Source organism: Manis javanica, chromosome 3 (assembly GCF_040802235.1).
Source record: "Manis javanica isolate MJ-LG chromosome 3, MJ_LKY, whole genome shotgun sequence".
Classification (NCBI taxonomy): Eukaryota; Metazoa; Chordata; class Mammalia; order Pholidota; family Manidae; genus Manis; species Manis javanica.
Window position 1 is genome coordinate 15,163,243 of NC_133158.1, and position 19,018 is coordinate 15,182,260.

Below are 19,018 nucleotides of genomic sequence, written 5' to 3' on the forward strand. Positions count from 1 at the left end.
GCAAAGATAGGGTGTCATCAAAAGGAGCTGGAGCTAATGTTGACACTATGAACTACCACGAATTAGTAAGTCATGGAGCATTGACAATCTTAAGTATTTGTTTCCTTTACAAATTTGAATTACCCTGTAGCCTCCTGTATTTGTTCTAGTGCCCTGTGCATAGCCAGAGAACCTGGACTTTTGCCATCTTTTCTCTATGTATCACATTGGTATCTATGGCCTCAATCCCCAGATCTTGTATTCAGGTTTGGATTGGAGCTTTTTGCCCCACATATGGACTCAAGAGAGTTGCCAGTAAACTGAGTCAACATCAGTAATGTTGAACTGAACTATACCCATTGAGATGAACTGTCAAATCTGGAGAGGATAACAGAAATTGTTTATTACTTAAACCTAGTGTTAGTATAGCTTGATATATTTTTATTTTTCATAACCAGAAGCACTTCTGAGTCTTGAGGTCCTCACCTTGATTATTTATTAACATGGTTCTTGTATGGCCTAGTTTATAGATTTATATCATTAGAATGATAGGTATACATTAGTCTTACTGTACATTATATTATTCATTATATTATTTCTGTAATTCAAGTAATGTCGAATTGGCCTAGAGTTGCAGACTACTTTGGAATAACTATTGTTTTCTCTGGCAGCAGTAAAGGAGACTCAGACATAGGTTTGTGGAAACAAGAAATCGTAGTGAAAATGGGGGCCCAGTAGACTTGCCAAAATTTACTTTCAGGACAGGACACACAACGTGGTGAATGTTTCTGAAATGTAATATAGTTCTATTTTTCATTTACGTATATCTTATTTTCCTGTGGTTCTGCAACCATGAAATCCACAGCATTTGTCGGTTTAGAGGAAGGACAGATAGCATCCGGAACAAAGAAATCATGCTGAGCTCTGAACTTCTGAGCATAGAGACTATTCTGGAGTCCACACAGCAATGGTCTCCAACTTTAGTGGGTATCAGAATCACCTGGAGTATTTGCTGAGAGACAGATTACTGGGTCTCATTATCGAAATGTCACCCAGAATTTATGATTCAGTGGATGTGGAGTGGGACCCAAGGATCTCCATTTCTAATAAATTCTCAGGTGATGTTGATGGCTTCAGTCCATACTTTGAGAATAAGTCCCTAGAGTAACAATAGTTCTTGAAATTCAAGTGTACTCAGAAAGAAAGGGGAATTATAAATTCCAGAGCTTCCATTTCTGTATCAGAAGAAAACCCTAGAGTTTTGAAACTGGGGTTTTGCCGCAATGGATGTTAGTAGGTTTCACCAGACAGGATGCGAAGTCCCTTCTACTGCTGGAGAGAGTAGGCAAAGGAATAGAGAAGGAAACAAAAGGACAATAAAGAGACAGAATGTTCTAACTCCTTTACCCCAACACCACCTTAGAGACTCATTTAAATGGCATGAAGCAACAATCCTTACTTAATGTGGGGGAATCAAATATTATCCAAAGCTGGTATTCATTTTCTTGCCTCTATAGGTGTTACACCTCTCATGAAAACTTCTGTTAGGGTGATTTCAGTGTCCCATTCTATTGCTATTGGCCTTTTTCCTATGCATAAATTTTTTTTCATACTTCAGAATCCAAGGTATAGTCTCATGAACAGTTTCACATACATGAGCAGGGAATTCACATACATGAACAGTTTCACATACATGAGCTTAAAATAAGCTATCACTCTAGTGCCAAATGAATCAGTGTTTTCCAAAGCATCGAATATCTCCCTTTCTTTTATGAACAGAAGTTGCGCTCAGGCTGTTTAATTGTTCAGAATCTTCCTTTTGTTTCCCACTGAGAACAAAAGCCCTATCGTTTTCGCAATGGGCCCAACCCTATAATGGCATTCTTTCCTATTTGGGTATGACAGATGCCCTCTCAGGAACTAAACTCATTTCTGCACAGTGTACTTGAGACTTGGAGAAGTAAACCACAATTTATCTCTTCTAAATAGCACTCCCCATTTCAGAACATGAGGTAGATAACCTCAGTGTGAACTTTGCCTATGGATGTTTATCTCCAGCCTCCAAGTAATATGGATTTATTCTAGTAATATACAGACCATTTTGCAGATAATGTTGAGAGCAAACATTTTATTACTGATTTCTTGTAAATTACACATGGCTGTGTTTAAATGGATTTTCCTTCTAAGCCTCAGTCTTATAACATGAGTAGTTATACAGATTTTTATTAGTATCTTGAATATTGACTTTTAATTATGCACCAGTTAACAAAACAAATAAGGCTGTCATTTCCATCAAGGGAGCATTAAGGATGGGAGGGTATCTTTTGACATCCCCTTACCTTCCCATTCCAGTACTGCTTACTTTAACATCACCCATGCTAGGCATAAACATGTAAAAATTTCACATTACTTTAAGAAGACCCTGGAGCAGTTTTTAATTATGTTTATGGCAAAGGATACATGGCTTACAGTAATGATAGCTGAAGGACACCTTAACCATTTTCAAGAGGAAGAAGGGCTGTTCAAAAGGGCATTGTTTTCATCTCAGTAGAAGATATACTGGAAAAAATATATTAATATTGAAGTCAAAGAAGATAAACAATCAAATGAACTTTCTGACCACAAGGATATCAGGGGAAACAAGTGATTTAAAAAATCCAATAGCTGAACTCCACTCTCTCTGATACATTTCTGTTCTTAAGATGGTCTTAGAGAAGACTCAGCATCTAACAGCAATGCCCAAGTCCTGCAAATCTGAAGTCAGCGTCTAGGGATGGTGACCCCTTTAAAACGACTCCTTTTCTAAGACTCAGTGAGCTCATCCTTGCAGACAAGAAGAGATGGTGGGGAACTTCTATCAGATGTGTATATTTTTAGATTCTGTTTCCATGAGGTGGGTTAAAGGCTTTCTAGTTTCTTTCTTGGCCATTCAGGCAAGGAAATAGGTCAAGAGCTCAATAAGACCAGGGAGATCAGTGGTTTATTTCTGTATGGCAGTTAGCATTCTCTTTAACACTTTCTTCTAAGAATATCCCAAAACATATCCTATGAGGGAGTGTTAGTGGTGAAGAGATAGCCAAGATATTGAAGTCTTAGTAGATGTTGGTTGTTTAAAACATCTTGGGAGGTGATGTGAATGAGAGAATGAGCAAATGAAATTTTGACAGTGATAGAGTTGGAATCAAATCAGGTTAATGTGTTTTATTAAGAACTATAGAAAATCAGAGTTAGAAAAGACCTCAGAAATGACATCTAATCCATTTTTTAAAACTCATGGGCAACTGAATAACTTGCTTTTTTGGCCATATGAATAATAGTGTTAGAACTGGTAACTGAAGCGACAATGGCGTTTCTATTATATTATACACATTTGGGATGCCAATTCTCCTTCAACTTGTCCTATGGAAATATATATATTTTTTGCTTGATTTTTTATTCCTATACTCAACAAACGACAATGAAAACCCTATCTAGTTACTTAGTTTAATCTTGGAAAAATAAAAACCACTCTAATGTCTTACACTGTATTAAAATTCTTCCATTATTTCTGGGGCCTCCATGCCAACTTTGCAAACCAAGAAGCAAAATTAAGACAGTGTTAATTACTTTTAATACATATTCAACACAGAAAACAATAGTTTGGCCACTATTACAAAATAATACCTTTATAAACTATAGCCTAATACCAAGAATAGCTGTTGTTGGAAGTATCAACTACCACTTTATGAGTCAATGGGCTCCTTCATATTTTATCAGTTGACTGTTTCCTGACTTGTTGGTTGAAAGAAAATTAAATCTTCATCATGTTGAAGAAAATTGGGAAGTCTATGGTCACTCTGAATGCAGAATGCATATACTTTGGACACAAAGATAAAAAATGGGCCATTTTTCTAACACAGAAGAGCTTTAAGGTTGTCTTGATACTTTTGGAGTAAGAAGCACCTGCCTAGCAGAATTTCAGTCACTCTCTGGCCAATTAGAAATTCTTTCTATCCTGATAATGAAATAAACTCTCCAGGAATAAAAGGAATACAAGCAAACTGCAACTTGAGAAACCTGTGTTTATTTCTGAGTCTCAAGGAGCCATGTGTTGTTAAACAAAATATAAAATGTGCAATAAACTTTAGATATAAAGGACTTTGTTGGCTATAAAATTTTATTTTACTTCTATCCTCCTATGGCTAAACACATTCAGGTTCAGTAAAGTATTAAAATATTCAAGATGACAGAACATGAAGCCTAATTCCAGAAATGCAACTGTAAGAATGAATGACAAGGGGCAGACACTGGGGCATATACTGTCGTTTGTATGAAGTCCCATCATTTCAGTATGTACTTAATTAAAAAGATTTCAGAGGGCACAATGAGCATCCTTAATTGGTCATTTCCATTACTCTCTACACAGACACCAGTTGAAACTGAGAATGACACTTTGAGACAGAATCTCCTTGTAATGGTGAGTTAAATGAAGGCACTTCCATCTTATTTAAACAATCAGGATGTTGGAGAATTTTCCTGAGTCTCAGATTGTTGTTTTCCTAAGTCTGTGGGAACTCAGAAAAATAGACACTGTTTTATATTTCCCTAAATGTTCATGGAGGCAAGGATTTTTATTTTTTAAATAGAAAACCCCCTACATACTGTCTAAAGAAAGCCTTTGTTACTGAAATAAGTCTCCCAGTGGAAAACTATAGTTTTTCAGGGAAACTATCCCTACTAATCAGACTCAAGGTTGATTTGGACATTACAAAACTATTATATATTATATTCCTTCAGGATAGGAATAATTAAGTAAGGAAAGCAAAATCTTAAAAATGAGAGGATGATGGCATTTTCTACTGAAACCACTTGCACAGTAGGAGAATTAGAAAATTCTTCTGGATTTTCTGTCAGACTGAAAAACACGATTAGGATGGTATTACTCAAACTCATCATATTCATTGTTTTTGAAGTATTATTGTTATATCTTGGTTTTCAAGGTCTAGTTTTCTGGTATGCATGCATGGTTTTTTGAGGGTTTTGTTGATTTTCTTGTTCCTGTATGCATATATATACATGTATGTGTATGTGTCTATATTTATATATGCATAAGCATGTGTGTCTATATGTGTATATACACATATATATGTATGCATATTTGTGGGTATGTGTATATATGTATGTATGTGTATAAATATGTGTTTTTGTAGGTATCTGTATAAATATGTGTGTATATGTCTATGTATATATGTGGGGGTAGGCTTTTAATTGTATTCTCAGTTTCTAGCACAGTAGGCTTGCACATTAGGCTCTAATCAGTACATATTAAAGGAAGACATTTTAGAACATTTACTTTTGTTCCCTTTTATAAAAGTTGTTCATTATAGAAAAAAATATAAGGGATAGTAGAAAAATAGAGGAAAACATTAAACTCACCCATAATCTTACCATCCAGCAATAACTGGTATTAATATTTTGGTGTGATTCCAGTGATCTAATTTGAATATGTATACATGTAAACACAGACACAGACACAGACACACACACACATGTATATATACACACCAGGCACTCACAGTTGGTATCAAACCAAGTGTTCAGTCACATATTCTCTTTTCAATTTAACTTAAATGAGTAAGGAAATACTCCATGCAATTGAAAATTGTTTATGGAGTTCAGAGTGCCCACTCACTAAACATTTCTTAAACCATAAACTTTAAAAACTCTGGTTGAAAAAGTTTTCCTATGTTTCCATTATTGGCTATATTTTGTAGTAATATTGTATTAGTAATATATATTAGTAGTGATTTTATTGAGCACTTTTTAAGTGCCAGAAACTCTGCTAAGCATTTGACTCACAGTATCCTGTTTTAATATTCACAACAAATTTTTGAGGTAACTGCTATTAGGAGCATCTTTTTATTGATTGATTGATTGATTTTCATTGTGGTAAAATTGGTATATAACATTATATGTTTCAGGTGTATTACATTATAATTCAATATCTGTATTCATTACAAAGTGATCACCTCCAAATGATGGATTATTACCATCTATCTCCATGTATTTGACTCCCTCCATCCATTTTACCCATCCCCTTAGCCCCCTTCCTTTCTGGTAACCACCTGTCTGTTCTTTGTATCTATGAATTTGCTTTTGTTTTGTTTGTTTGTTTTGTTTGTTTTTAAATTTCATGTCTGAGTTTAATCATACTGTTATTCTTTTTCCACTTCTGACTTATTTATCTTAACATAATACTGTCAAATTTTATCTGTGTTGTCACAATTGGCAAGATTTCACTCTTTTTATGGCTGAGTAATAATGTTTTATATAAACCACATCTTCTTTATCCATTCACCTATCAATTGATGTTTAGGTTGTTTCCATATCTTAGCTATTGTAAATTATTTTTCATGAATATTGGGGTGTTTATCTTTTCAAATAAGTGCTTTCTATTCTGTTGATAAATACCAAGAAGTAGAATAGCTGGATCATATGATAGTTCTATTCTTAACTTTTCAAGGAACCTCTATACTGTTTTACATAGTTGTATACCTATTTACAGTACTATCAACAGTGTATGAGGGTTCCCTTTTCTCCATATCCTTTCCAATACTTGTTATTTTGTGTCCTTTTGTCAGTCACAAATCTAACAGCTATAAGGTGGTATCTCATTGTTGTTTTTATCTGTATTTGCCTAATCATTAGTGATATGAACATCTTCTCATGAATCTTTTGGCCATTTCTATGCCTTCTTTGGAAAAATGTGTGCTCAGATCCTTTGTCCATTTTTAAATCAGGGTGTTTTTTTTTTTACTGTTAATTTGTATGAGTTATTTATCTATTTTGGATACTAACCCCTTGTCAAATGTGTGATTTGCAAATATCTTCTCAGTATCTTCTTTTTAACACCTAGAGAGCATAAATGATTTGCTCATTTTTTGACTCTAGGCTGACCAAATCCAGACCCTGAGTTCTGAACCCCTGGGGACTAGTATTGCCTTACTAGTACCATGATTGTGTTACACATCTGCGTACATCTTTGAGCCCTCTTCCTTTTGATCACTTAGTCCTGTTGATCCTATTTCTGAAATATCCATTTTCCAATCCCTTGTCAATGCTTTAACTTATTGGTTCTCAGAGGTTTGCTTTCCAGGGAGACACTTCACAATGTTCAGAGACATTTTTCTTTGCAGTACTTTAAAAGGGCATACTTCTGGCATCTATGGGGAGAGGCCAGTGATTTTGCTAAACATCCTACAATGCTATGGACAGGCTCTCATAGCAAAGATGCTGTAGACCGAGGTTGAGAAACCCTGCCGTAGCTCATTTCTCCAGCTGCTCTTGTCTAAACATAAATAGCCACCTAATTAGTTTCTCTATCTTAAGTTTCATCCTCATGCACACCACTGCTATAGTTTTCTCTCTGAACACAGATAAAATCATGCCACATTCTTACTTTGTTTAGTGCTGTAGCTCTGGAGGACTGTCTGGGTCCACATACAGACTCAAACAGCTCTAGACTATTTGACTTTAGTGACTTAGCCTCTCTGAACCTCAAATGCATTACCTGTAAAATGAAGCAACAATAGCTACATCTATCTTGGTGGAGTTCTTGTGAGGATTTTAACACCTCATGGTTGACACAAGTTAAGTCCTCAGTAAGTGTTATTCATCATTTGAATAAAAACCTCTTAATGTTTTCTAGTGACTGCATAAGAAGGCCTAAAGTTCTCAACATGACATTGCAGACATTTTACAGTATACTCCCACTCAGCACCTCTTCTCTGGCCTCCTGTCCTGAATGACCCATGACCTAGTTATGCAGGATCACCTGTCATCCTCTAGATTCATGCAGATTTGGATGTCTGTGTCTTTGCTCATGCTCCCCTGACAGCCTGGGAAGTCCTCCATTTCCTATACCCGGAAATATCTTGTATTCTTCAGGAATCAGGTTAAATGTCACCTTTTTTGTTTAGCTTTTTTGTTTTGTCAGATTTACTTGCTCTTTCCCCTAAACTACTATATTTTGCTCATTCCATCTATCAGTCCATCCACCATCCATCCATCCATCCTTCCACCCATTCATGGGCTGTAATACATAGTGATTAAGAGCACAAGTCTGGAACCAGATTTCCTTAGTTCAAAATCAGGTTCCAAAATCAAATTTATATAACCTCGAACAAGTTACTTGGCTTTATGAAGGCTTAATATCCTTGCTTCTAAAAGAAGTATAATAATATTATACAACTGATAAAGTTATTGGGAGGTTTAAATGCATGTAAAGCATTTACCACATTGCTTGCTATGTATAAGCCCTAACAAAATGTTACCTCTCAGCCAACTTGTATATGTTGAAGGCCCTCTTCAACATTGTGCCTTGCCTTATAATGGGTGTTGGATGCACCTAATTTCTTTATTAGATAAAGAGCTTTTTGAGGAAAGGTAATTTAAAAATATCTGCTCTTTGCCTCAACACTTGAAATAAATATAACACAGATATCATTTCTATCAATAATGACCTGTATTTCAAAAACTTCTGCTGTTCTTAAGATACTTTGTGTGCACCTCCTGGTGTGAGAAGTATGGCCAATCAAAAGAATTCTGCTGTTCTCCTTTAGTCGTAGACTTTCCTCCATTTCCAACCCACCTTTTAAGCTGCCTCTGTGGGCATAATACAATCAAAAGAAATATCTTCCTAATTGTGATAATGGCGTTCAGCCTTCTTGATTACCCTGGAGCTGGAGAGATGATGTTAGTGACATATTCCTGTAGAAGGAACTTGGTGACTGCCTAATTTTACACGTGGAATTTGAATGCTTTGTATTTTGTTAAAATCTAGCTGACATTCTTCTCACTAAGCAAGTGGTCCAGTCTGATTAGTATAATACATTCTCCTCTGTTGACCAACACTACCAAAGCAAGGAATTACTTAGGGAGCCCCCCTCCACCAAATGTACATGCTCATAAATGCAAAATAAATAGATCTGTACTATCATTATGAGCTAAAATAACACTTAGAAACATATATTTATTGTGAAAAATGGCCAAATAAGACTTGCTGACTGTTTGTAGCCCTATAATGTAAGTCAGATAAATTGGTGCCCAGAAGTCTGACATTTCAAAAGCCTGAGAATATGTTACATTATTTCCCGATATGCCATTTTTGTAATTCTCACAGCTATTTTCCTTTAGGAAGAAGCAATCCTTCTGCGCCCAGGCAGTTCAATTAGAGTATTGTGAAACTTGTCAGAATGACTCCAACATAAGTACCCCTGAGCAATAGGTATAATTCTGGAGAGAAACAAGTTCTGCTCTTACCATTCTGGTATGGGCAATGGTGTTAGCTAACTTGGAAAAAAAATGTACCGTCTGTACTGTTTCAACTCGGTTAACATGCCCAGAGAATTAGAAACATATAAACTCACGTCAGAGCAGGTTCTCTGTTTAGGTCAGCTCAGCATCCTTGTGTCCTTTAGCTAGCGGCACCTGCATTGTATACTCATTGTGTGTGTGTGAGGTGGCTCTATCTCTGGATGGTTTAGAACATGCCCACAAAGTTTTCTCACTTTGAGCATAGCCTGGTCTTAGAAGCTTACTTCTAGTGAATAGAATGCAGCAGAAATGACACCGTGTGACATGTGAGACAAGGTCAGATGTCAGTAAACTTTTTCTGTAAAGAGCCAGACAGTAAATAGTTTTGGTTTCAAGTCATACCTATATGGCCTCTGTCACAAGTGCACAGCTCTCCCATTGTAATATGTAGCACAAATGTCTTGGCTGTGTCCTGATGAAATTTTGTAACATTAACTACAGGGTCAGATTTTATCCACAGGCCATAGTTTACCAATCCATGGCTTCTGCTTGGCTCTCTCTTTTTAAGTAAACTTTATTTTTAGAGCAGTTATAGCTTCATAGCAAAATTGAGCAGAAGGGACAGAGATTTCCCATTTACACCCTGCCCTCACACATGCATTGCTTCCCCCATTATCAACATCCCCACCAGAGTGAGGTGCTTATTAAAACTGATGAACCCATATTGACACATCATTATCACCCAAGTCCTTCGTTTATATTAGAGTTCACTTTTGGTGTTGTGCATTCTGTGGATTTGGATAAAAGTATGATGACATGTATTCATCATCGAGTGTCATACGGAATAATCTCACTGCCATAAAAATTCTCTGTGCCTCATCTTTCTCTTAATTTTTCCTCCCAAACCCTGGAAACCACTGATTTCTTTTTATTGTCTCCACAATTTGACTTTTTCCTGAATGTCATATAGCTGGAATCATATAGTTTGTAGCCTTTTCATATTGGTCTCTTCCACTTAGTAATAAGTATCTAAGTTTCTTCCATGTGTTTTTATGGACTGATAGTTCATTTCTTTTTAGTATTAAGTAATATTCTATTGTCTAGATGTACCACCATTTATTAATCTCATTTACCAAAGAACTATTTAGGCAATTATGAATAAAGCTGCTGTAAACATTGTGTGCAGGTTTTTATGTGTACATAGTTTTCAATGCATTTGGGTAAATACCAATGAGTGTGATTCCTGGATCATATGATATGAGTATGTTTAGTTTTGAAAGAAATCACTAGACTGTCTTTCATTATGGCTGTACCATTTGTATTTCTACCAACAATAAGTCAGAGTTCCTATTGCTCCACATCCTTGTCAGTATTTGGTATTGCCAGTGTTCTGGATCTTGGCCATTCTAATGCATGGCTAGTATAGCTCATTGTTTTAATTTGCATTTCCCTGATGACATATGATGTAGAGCACTTTTTCACATACTCATTTGTCATCTGTGTGTTTTTCTGGCACCTCACTCTCACTTCATGCCACCATGTCTAGCCACCCTGAAGCTACCATGAAGGAGAAGCCATGAGGAAAAAATACATAGAGGTAGAGGGAGATTCAAGGAACCCTAGCTGTCCAAGTTTTTCCTCATAGATGAGCCTAGTCTAGCCAATATCTATGTAATAGCAACCATATTGTGACACCCTCAAGTGAGAACAACATAGCTGGGTGCAGTCAACCTCCAGATTTGAGAGATGATGGAATGGACATATGATCAGGTCCTGGCCTGTCACTGTGTTCCAACACCCTGCCCATACTGCTTTTTACAGGGATGGACATACATCTTCATTTGATCTGTTGAGACTCAGTTCCTTAACTTTCACAATAATACACTGGGGAAAAGCTCTCTTTTGGCTGTGTTTCTAATTGGATAAGTTTTAAGCCTGGGACTGCTAGTGGACATTTTGACACCAAATAGGAAAAGCCTGTCCAAAACAATAACCAATGAGAAAGAAAGCAGGGCAGACAAGCACACAGAAAGCTAGAGAGAGAGAGAGAGAGAGAGAGAGAGAGAGAGAGAGAGATCGATCACTGATGACATTATTGGGGTGCCTGTATGGAGCTACTCTTAAGGGTTAACACTGGACATTTTAGTTATAAGAACCAGTTGTTGATAGTGGTTGCCAGAGGTGGGGGTACAGGACGGGGCTGGGTGAAATGGGTGAAGGTTATCAAAACGTACTAATTTCCAGTTTATAAAATATAAATAAGTCATGAAGATTTGGTGTATAGCATGGTGGCTATAGTTAATACTCTATTGCATATTTGAAAGTTGCTTAGAAAGCAGATATTTAAAGTTCTCATTACACACAAAAAAGTCTGTAACTATCTGTGGTGATAGGAATTAACTGGTGTTATACTTAGTGACCACTTCACAATGTATACACATATCAAATCATTATATTGTACACCTGAAACTAATGTAATGTTATCTGTTAATTATACCTCGATAAAAAAGAACCAGTTGTTGAATTATATGTATTCATAAATCATAAATTTACCGGCTGATTGGATTTTGAAAAACTGGACACAACTGTATGATCAGCACCAAGGACAAGAAACCAAAGTTTACAGTCCTCATGACCCCCACCTCTTGTCTCCTTTCAACTTTTCCCCAAAGTAACCACTATCTTAAATTTTAACAGCATATATTAATTTTTCCTCTTTCAGTGCTTTGTACAAATGTAATCACACACCTTGTACTCTTTTTCATCTTTCATCCAACATTCTACTTGTGAGATTTCTCCATGCTGTTTTATGTAGATTTAGATTATTCATTTGCACTGCTGTATAAATTTCACTTGTGTGAATATTAGCACAACTTATTTTCTAATCTGTGGTTGGTAGATATTGCCAGTTTTTTTCTATCATGAATAGTGATGTCATGATAGAACAGTCTTGAACATGTCTTCGGGTGAACATAAGCATACAGTGGGTATTTACCTTACTGTGAAACTCCTGAGTCATAGGGAATGCATATGTTAGGCTTTATTAGACACTGCTAAATTGTTTTCTGAAGTGGATGTTCTTCTAGCAATGTAGAAGAGTTCCGATTCCTCCACTTCCCTGTCAGTGTGAGTGTTTTCCATCTTGCTCATTTGAATTATTATGGTAGGGGTGGCATAATACTGACTTGTGGTTTTAATTTACTTTTCCAGATGACTCATGAAGTTGAGTGCCATTTATTCATGTTCATTGACAATTTCTGTAGCCTCTCTGATGAAGTATCCAAGTCTTTTGCTTATTTTTCTATTGGGCTACCTTTTTTTTTTCTCATGGATTTTTAAGAGTTCTTTATATATTCCAAATGTGTATCCTTTTTGAGGAAATACAGGTATGTCAGTACTTTTTTAAATGTGTCTTTGAATTGAGATTTCGCCACTTCAAACTGTGGCTTTTTAAAAAATGTGGATTGGCTGAAACACTCAGTTTGGACACCAGTAGGCAGTAGTCACCTTTAATGAAGGGAAAGACAGAGACTTGGTGTGGTTGAGTGGTAGTTAAGAATTCCTCTGACTTTTCCCAAGTAGGCCTTTGTTGTTAAGTATAGCTTCATGAAGTATGAACAGAATAGCAGCTCCTGTCTCCTTCTCTGCTAAAACAGGACAGAGGAAGATATGTTTATTTTTAAGTGAGTTGCATGGATGAATTCTTGCATTTTCTATCTTCTCTATTTGCCTTTTAAAGTTGGTTATCACTCACTGCTCCCATGTCCACCAGAATCTCTGATGATCCTTAGGTTGGCTCTTAATGATCTTTCAGAAACCCACATGAAAAAACCCAGTGCACCTCTGATTTCAATTGTGAAAAAGCAGGCAGTGGGACTTCTAGGCTCTGAGATTCTTCAGAGAATTGCCTAATTGTCTCTGAAACTCTCATATTCTTCCCTCCTTCCATGCTATTAGCATCAAGATGTAAGTCAAACAGAACACTCATAATCAGTAGAGGAAAAATGTCTTTACTACTCCTGAAATCTACTTTCACCTCCAGGTAAAACATGTATATGTGGATTTTGGAGATTTTCTTTCTCTATACAGCCTTGAACCTAATTCACCCTTGAAATTCATACTGGTAGGAGAGTCCATTATCAGTTATAAAAAATAGGTAGCTAGGAGACTGGGAAGAAATAAAAATGGACAAATCAGTTAAAATGGCAAATCTAGAATTAACATGCATTAATTAATAAGAACACATCCACCTCAAAATTATGAACATATTTGGCTCTTCAGAAGTCAGATATACTGAAAGGTTAAAAGACCAGATAATACACAAGAAATATTTTATTAACTACTTTTCTTACTTGCAAGTAGATTTTATATCAGTAATAAAACTAACATTAGTTAGTGCCTACAAATAGTTAAACTTGAATTTGCTGTCCATAAATAGTGAGAGAGCAATGACTTTTAACACATCAAAGCATGGAAACCTACTGCAATTTTCCTTCTCAACATTTTGCCATTAAGTCTTAAGATCACTTAGAGTTGAGCTTTTGCATGGAATATGACTGGTATCTTGGAGGAAGTGAAGCTTAAAAGATTAAGAGAGAAATATTCACTCTTACCACACTCCCCAACAGGCTAGTAAACAGTTACATTAATCTCATAAGGTTGACACATCCTAAGGAGATCAACATTACCCATGCGAATATACTGATTGATACTGTCTGTAGTCTATCAAGCATGGTGAAGTGCCTTGCCTTTACATTGGTAAAGGAAAACAAGATGATTAGATTGCAAAACTCTCCAACTTTTGATGTCTGATTATGTCTAGAGAGTTGATAGCCCTGCTTCTTAGGACACTAGTCAACTGCTTTCCATCAATAATTTGAGCAATAATTTGAGCTGCGGGCATATTTGAGATGCTATGCTTTCTTGTGATCTGTGTCTCCTTGCTGTTCCAAACATCTGTCTTTCCACATTCATTATGAGCTGCTAACTCAGTGGGCTTAGTTACACTTGATTTAATTAAAATTTCTGAAGAAAGACCAAGAGGGTACATCAGCTTAAAATACTATCCGTGGACAAATTAAAACAATGCTAACCATAAACATATAAAATATTCATTTTGGATTTATTGTAATAGAATTTGAAAGCAATTAGCACATCTAAATTTGAATACCAGTTCTTAAAAACCTGATATAATTCAACTTTATAAGTAAGGGAAGGATTCAAGGTAGTATCATTAATGCTTTTTGGGGAAATGAGAAAAAGCTGAAGTGGCAAAATACAATGAAAAAGTGAAAAGTTAATGATACTGACAGAAATGATAGTCATTGCCATCTATACATTTGTGTAAACATTTTTATTTGTGTTCATTTTACCTACAGATTAAACCAGTAGTATTAGACTGAGCAAATGGTATTATACTCATTAGAGAAGAGGAGACATTAGATGATTTGACTAATTTTTGTTTTTTAATAATAGAGCTAGGTCTAGAATTCGAGTATTCAACTTTTCTATTTAAATGGGCAATGACAACATATCAAAACACAAAGAAAATCTATAGAAAATTAAAATAGATTCTGAGAAACAAGTTCTTATAATTTGCTTCATTTTTAGTCAATTGATAATGATATCTGTGTACTGTGCTTGTGACTCCCTGTGAAGCAGGAATTGTTATTCCCATTTTCCAGTTATTTGCCAAAAGTTACATATGATGACCACCAGAAAAAATATGATCAGAATCCTAGGAACAAACATATAATAAACTAACAGCAACAACAAAGAGCCCTAATGCCAAGTGCCAGGATTGGTTTCTAATACCATTCTTCAAAAAGAGGAACAAGGGTTTCATGGAAAAATGGTTGATTCTAGAAGTGGGACAGGAAACAAACAAGTTGAGCCTGGAGCATCTCGTAGAGTCAGAAAGTAAAGAAGTGCTCTGAAAAAGGATAAAACAGATCAGATTCTGCTCTGATCCTAGAACAGAAAAAAGGGGAATGTCAAAGGGACACAGAAGTCAAATAAAAGAGGTCCTAACGGCCAAAATGGGAACAATTTGAACAACAAAATAATGTATTATTGGATTTTAACCCAAGGTACAGAATAAATGTCCATGAGTTCATATTGATATAAATAAATGATTGAATAAATAAATTTTAGGAAATAGACAAATCACCTGGTTAGGAAATTCCAAATAGTTTATATTGATACTCCACCCTCAAGGAGGTAGAGCATAATTTCCACTCCTTAATGGTGGGCTGTGCACAGTGACTTCTCTCCAAAAAGGACAGCATGGAAATGGGGAAGGTAACTTCATAGTGGAGAAACCTGACCAGCACTACCTCAAGCAAATGATCAAGCTTAACATCGCCAGTAATAAGTCTTATTTAGAGCATGTAGCCTTGATATGATGTGATGAGAATGACGTTACCTCTGTGGTCTCTCTTTCAAAAATCCATAGTGTCCATCTAACCATAAGAAAAACATTGGACAAAGCCCAGTGGAGGGACATTCTACAAACTATCTGACCATACTCCTCAAAACATTCACAGTCATTATGTACTTAGCTGAAAAACTGTCCCAACCAAAAGGAATGTAAATAGAAGTGACAGCTACATGTTATGTGGTATCTGGGTTGGGATCCTAGAGTAAAAAAGGATGCTAGATAGAAACTAAGGAAATCTGCATAAAGTATGGGATTTAGTTAACAACAACACATCAATATCGATTCATTAATTGTGACAAATATACCATACTGATGTAAGATGTTGACAATGAAATACATGGGAATGGCTGTACATCTCTGTAACTTTTCTGTAAGTCTAAATCCACAAACTATAATAAAAAGTTTATTTAAAAACACTATAGCCTTGAAATAAAAGTGGGGAAAGTAAGTCATAGGAAAATTCATTTACTCATTAATTAATCAATTGATCTATTCATTAGTTTATTTGTTTATTCATTGGTATCTTCAATTATTTAACAAATACTCCTTTATGTCTAGTTTGTGGTGGCATTACTGTAAGCTGTGTGGTCTCCTTAGCTCTATGATGGACATCTCTATGCAGTTGCTGGCATATCCCTGAGAAGAAGTTGCATACCATGTTAGGTAGTTCAAAATTCTAGGGCAGTGCAATAGACTGAGCCATTTAGTAAAATTCATAAAAGAGATACCTATTGGAGCAGAAGGTGGCTATTTAAAGATTACTGTGGTTGGAGAATTATCCATAATTGGATTCTGACTATAGATTATATTGCATAGACTGGTCATTGAAAATGGCTTTGATTACTTTGTTTTTCTTACTACATGGTCTTCCAATGCACTGGAGTGTTGCTCAGAGCTTGCAATGACTGCCTGTTACTGGTTGATCATGGCTTTATCATTTTCTAATAGTGACAAATAATCAAGGCACTTTAGAAGCTCACCTCCCTTGGCTTGCAACGTAATTCAGCAGAAGTTTACCTCATTTCCTAACTCCCATATTTTAAAAGAGATGATTGAGTTATTCTCATGGTCATTTTGCCTTCCACTAGGAGTATACTCTGACTGTCAAACTCATTTTCCCACTGAAAAAATGATGAACACAAAAAATGAAGTTCTTGAAGCATTTAAAACCCCATTTGTTTTGTAGTGACCACTGCAATGGTGATGAAGGCTAACTAGAAATACATCCTAAAGTTGATGATCTAATGGTCATCCCCCAAGTTTGTAGAACAGCATATTGCATAAATCTGTGTTTTCTGAAAATATCACAATGTGTTCTTGAGGACTTCAGTATGGAAATGTTCTCCAGTGTAAAACTGTGTAAGATGTATGGGACTCTTTACAAGGAATATTGGATTATTGGACCCTGTAGCTTTGAAAACCATCTTTCTTGGATGGCAGCAGAAAGCTTCAATATACTTGCATGAATTATAGATAATACCCAGTACTCTTGCTAAAGCAGCTACAAGATGATTTTCTAAGAAAGATCCTTCAGCCTGCATATGTTTCTATGCATCTGACACACCAAAGATTTGCCTTTGAAATACTTTAGTATTCTAGACACTTTTCAATAAATTGAACATGGTACTCAACAGTGGGTTTCTTTTCTTCCTATTTTGTTTTTTTCTTTTAATTCTCAGAATGGTACAGACATGTATTTAACCTGGAAATGAAGTCATGGCTTTTAAACAATTAGCCCCAAAGAGAAATTGATTTCAAAGGAAGGCTGTCTGTGAAGGGGTGGGAGATAAAACCAACATTGATTCTGGAGTACAGCTTCTTAATACTTCAGACTTTTAGGTGCCTTAAAATGAACATCTTTACTGTTAGTATAGTAATGGGGTAATGCGCAGATCAGGGGCACCAGATCAACATGCTCCTTTTCAAAGACACACTGCTGTCTTAATTCACATTTTTTCATATATTTTTTTAATGTTCTCTCTAAACACTGCACACATTTCCCGTGTGGACACTTTGCCATGAGCTCTAATCATTTTAGCAGTTTTCTTTAGTGACAGATTATATATTTAGTCAGTTGGATTTTAAGAAGTACATATTATTTAAAAGCCAATGGAATGAAATAAGATTCTTTGATTAAAATGAGGTCAATGATAAAATGAGGTTTCATATTGTTAATCATATTCATTTTTACTCTAGCAAAGTTTTACTTTTTTAATACTTTAAAATGATTTCTCACTAATTGTACCTTGATAAGGTCTACAAGTGAGGGGACTTAAATATGTGTGTATGATATTAGACATGTAGATTTACAGTTTTTTTGCAACAAGATATAGTATTAACATAAGTATACTAGGCTTTCAGTCTTAACCACCTAATATTGTTTTGAAAGGAAATTATAGAGTGAATTTATACATTATATGTATGCAAAGACATTGAGTCCAGTGATTGTGGAGATTCCAGTTTCTTCTCTGGATTTAACTAGTTGTGTGATTGAGAGTGAGTTACTCAGCTTCTTGAACTTCAGCAGTTTTGTTTGTAATAAATTTTCTGTAGACCTAAGAATGGTGGAATTTTAAAATAAGGGAATTAAAAGGGACCTGACTATAATTCCAGGGTCACCCTCACTAAGCGTTAATAAATATCAAGAGCTTTGTGAGTTAGAATTAGAAATGCACACAAAAAAATTACAAAGAAGAATAAAAAGTGCTCCACACAATATAGGTAGGTTATGGGAAGGCAGTATAGCACGGAGAAGACAAGTAATGACTCTATAGCATCTTACTATGCTGATGGACAGTGATTACAATGGGGTTGAAACCACATGTTGCTCATGTGAAAACTTGATAAGATTGTATATCAATGATACCTTAATTTAAAAAAAAGAATATAAAGTGCTTTAAAAATGTACTGTATGAAGTTCTGGTTTCCGCTTCAATATGTAAAAGTGCTAGGCAGCCACTTGCCAACTCCCATCCTTAAAACAATAACAAAAAACTGCACAAACTGAAAAGCAATGATTTTTCATAGACCCATCAGAGAGTTGAGAGCCCAAGGCAACCACCATCTCATAATCTGGAGAGACAGAAGAATACAGAGATCACAACCAATATCAACATACCCAGACCAAAAAACACTGAAGTCATGAACAGGTTGCTGAAGCCTGAGGGTCAATTAACTTGAGTGTAAGAAACTTTTGGGGACCCTTTCTTAAGGGAGCTCTCACATTATCCTATGATTATCTTCAGGAAGCACACCACATTTTCATGTGGATGATCCTAGGAAAAAACCCTCTTGTTTTAATCAGTG

General features: G+C 35.7%; 1 protein-coding gene across 5 annotated transcripts in view; it reads left to right on the forward strand.

Moving 5' to 3' along the window:
• The window catches only part of TAFA1 (TAFA chemokine like family member 1), a 708,714-nt gene that overhangs the window by 13,132 nt on the left and 676,564 nt on the right, over positions 1 to 19,018 (forward strand). For 4 of the 5 annotated variants that reach the window (XM_073230877.1, XM_073230880.1, XM_073230878.1 and 1 more), the window contains exon 3: positions 4,385 to 4,435. The exons of the other annotated variant lie outside the window; for it this stretch is intronic. In XM_073230877.1, coding sequence (XP_073086978.1) covers positions 4,433 to 4,435 — 3 coding nt within the window. In that variant the 5' untranslated portion in view covers positions 4,385 to 4,432. The remainder of the gene's footprint in view (positions 1 to 4,384; positions 4,436 to 19,018) is intronic. 5 annotated transcript variants of the gene reach the window in all.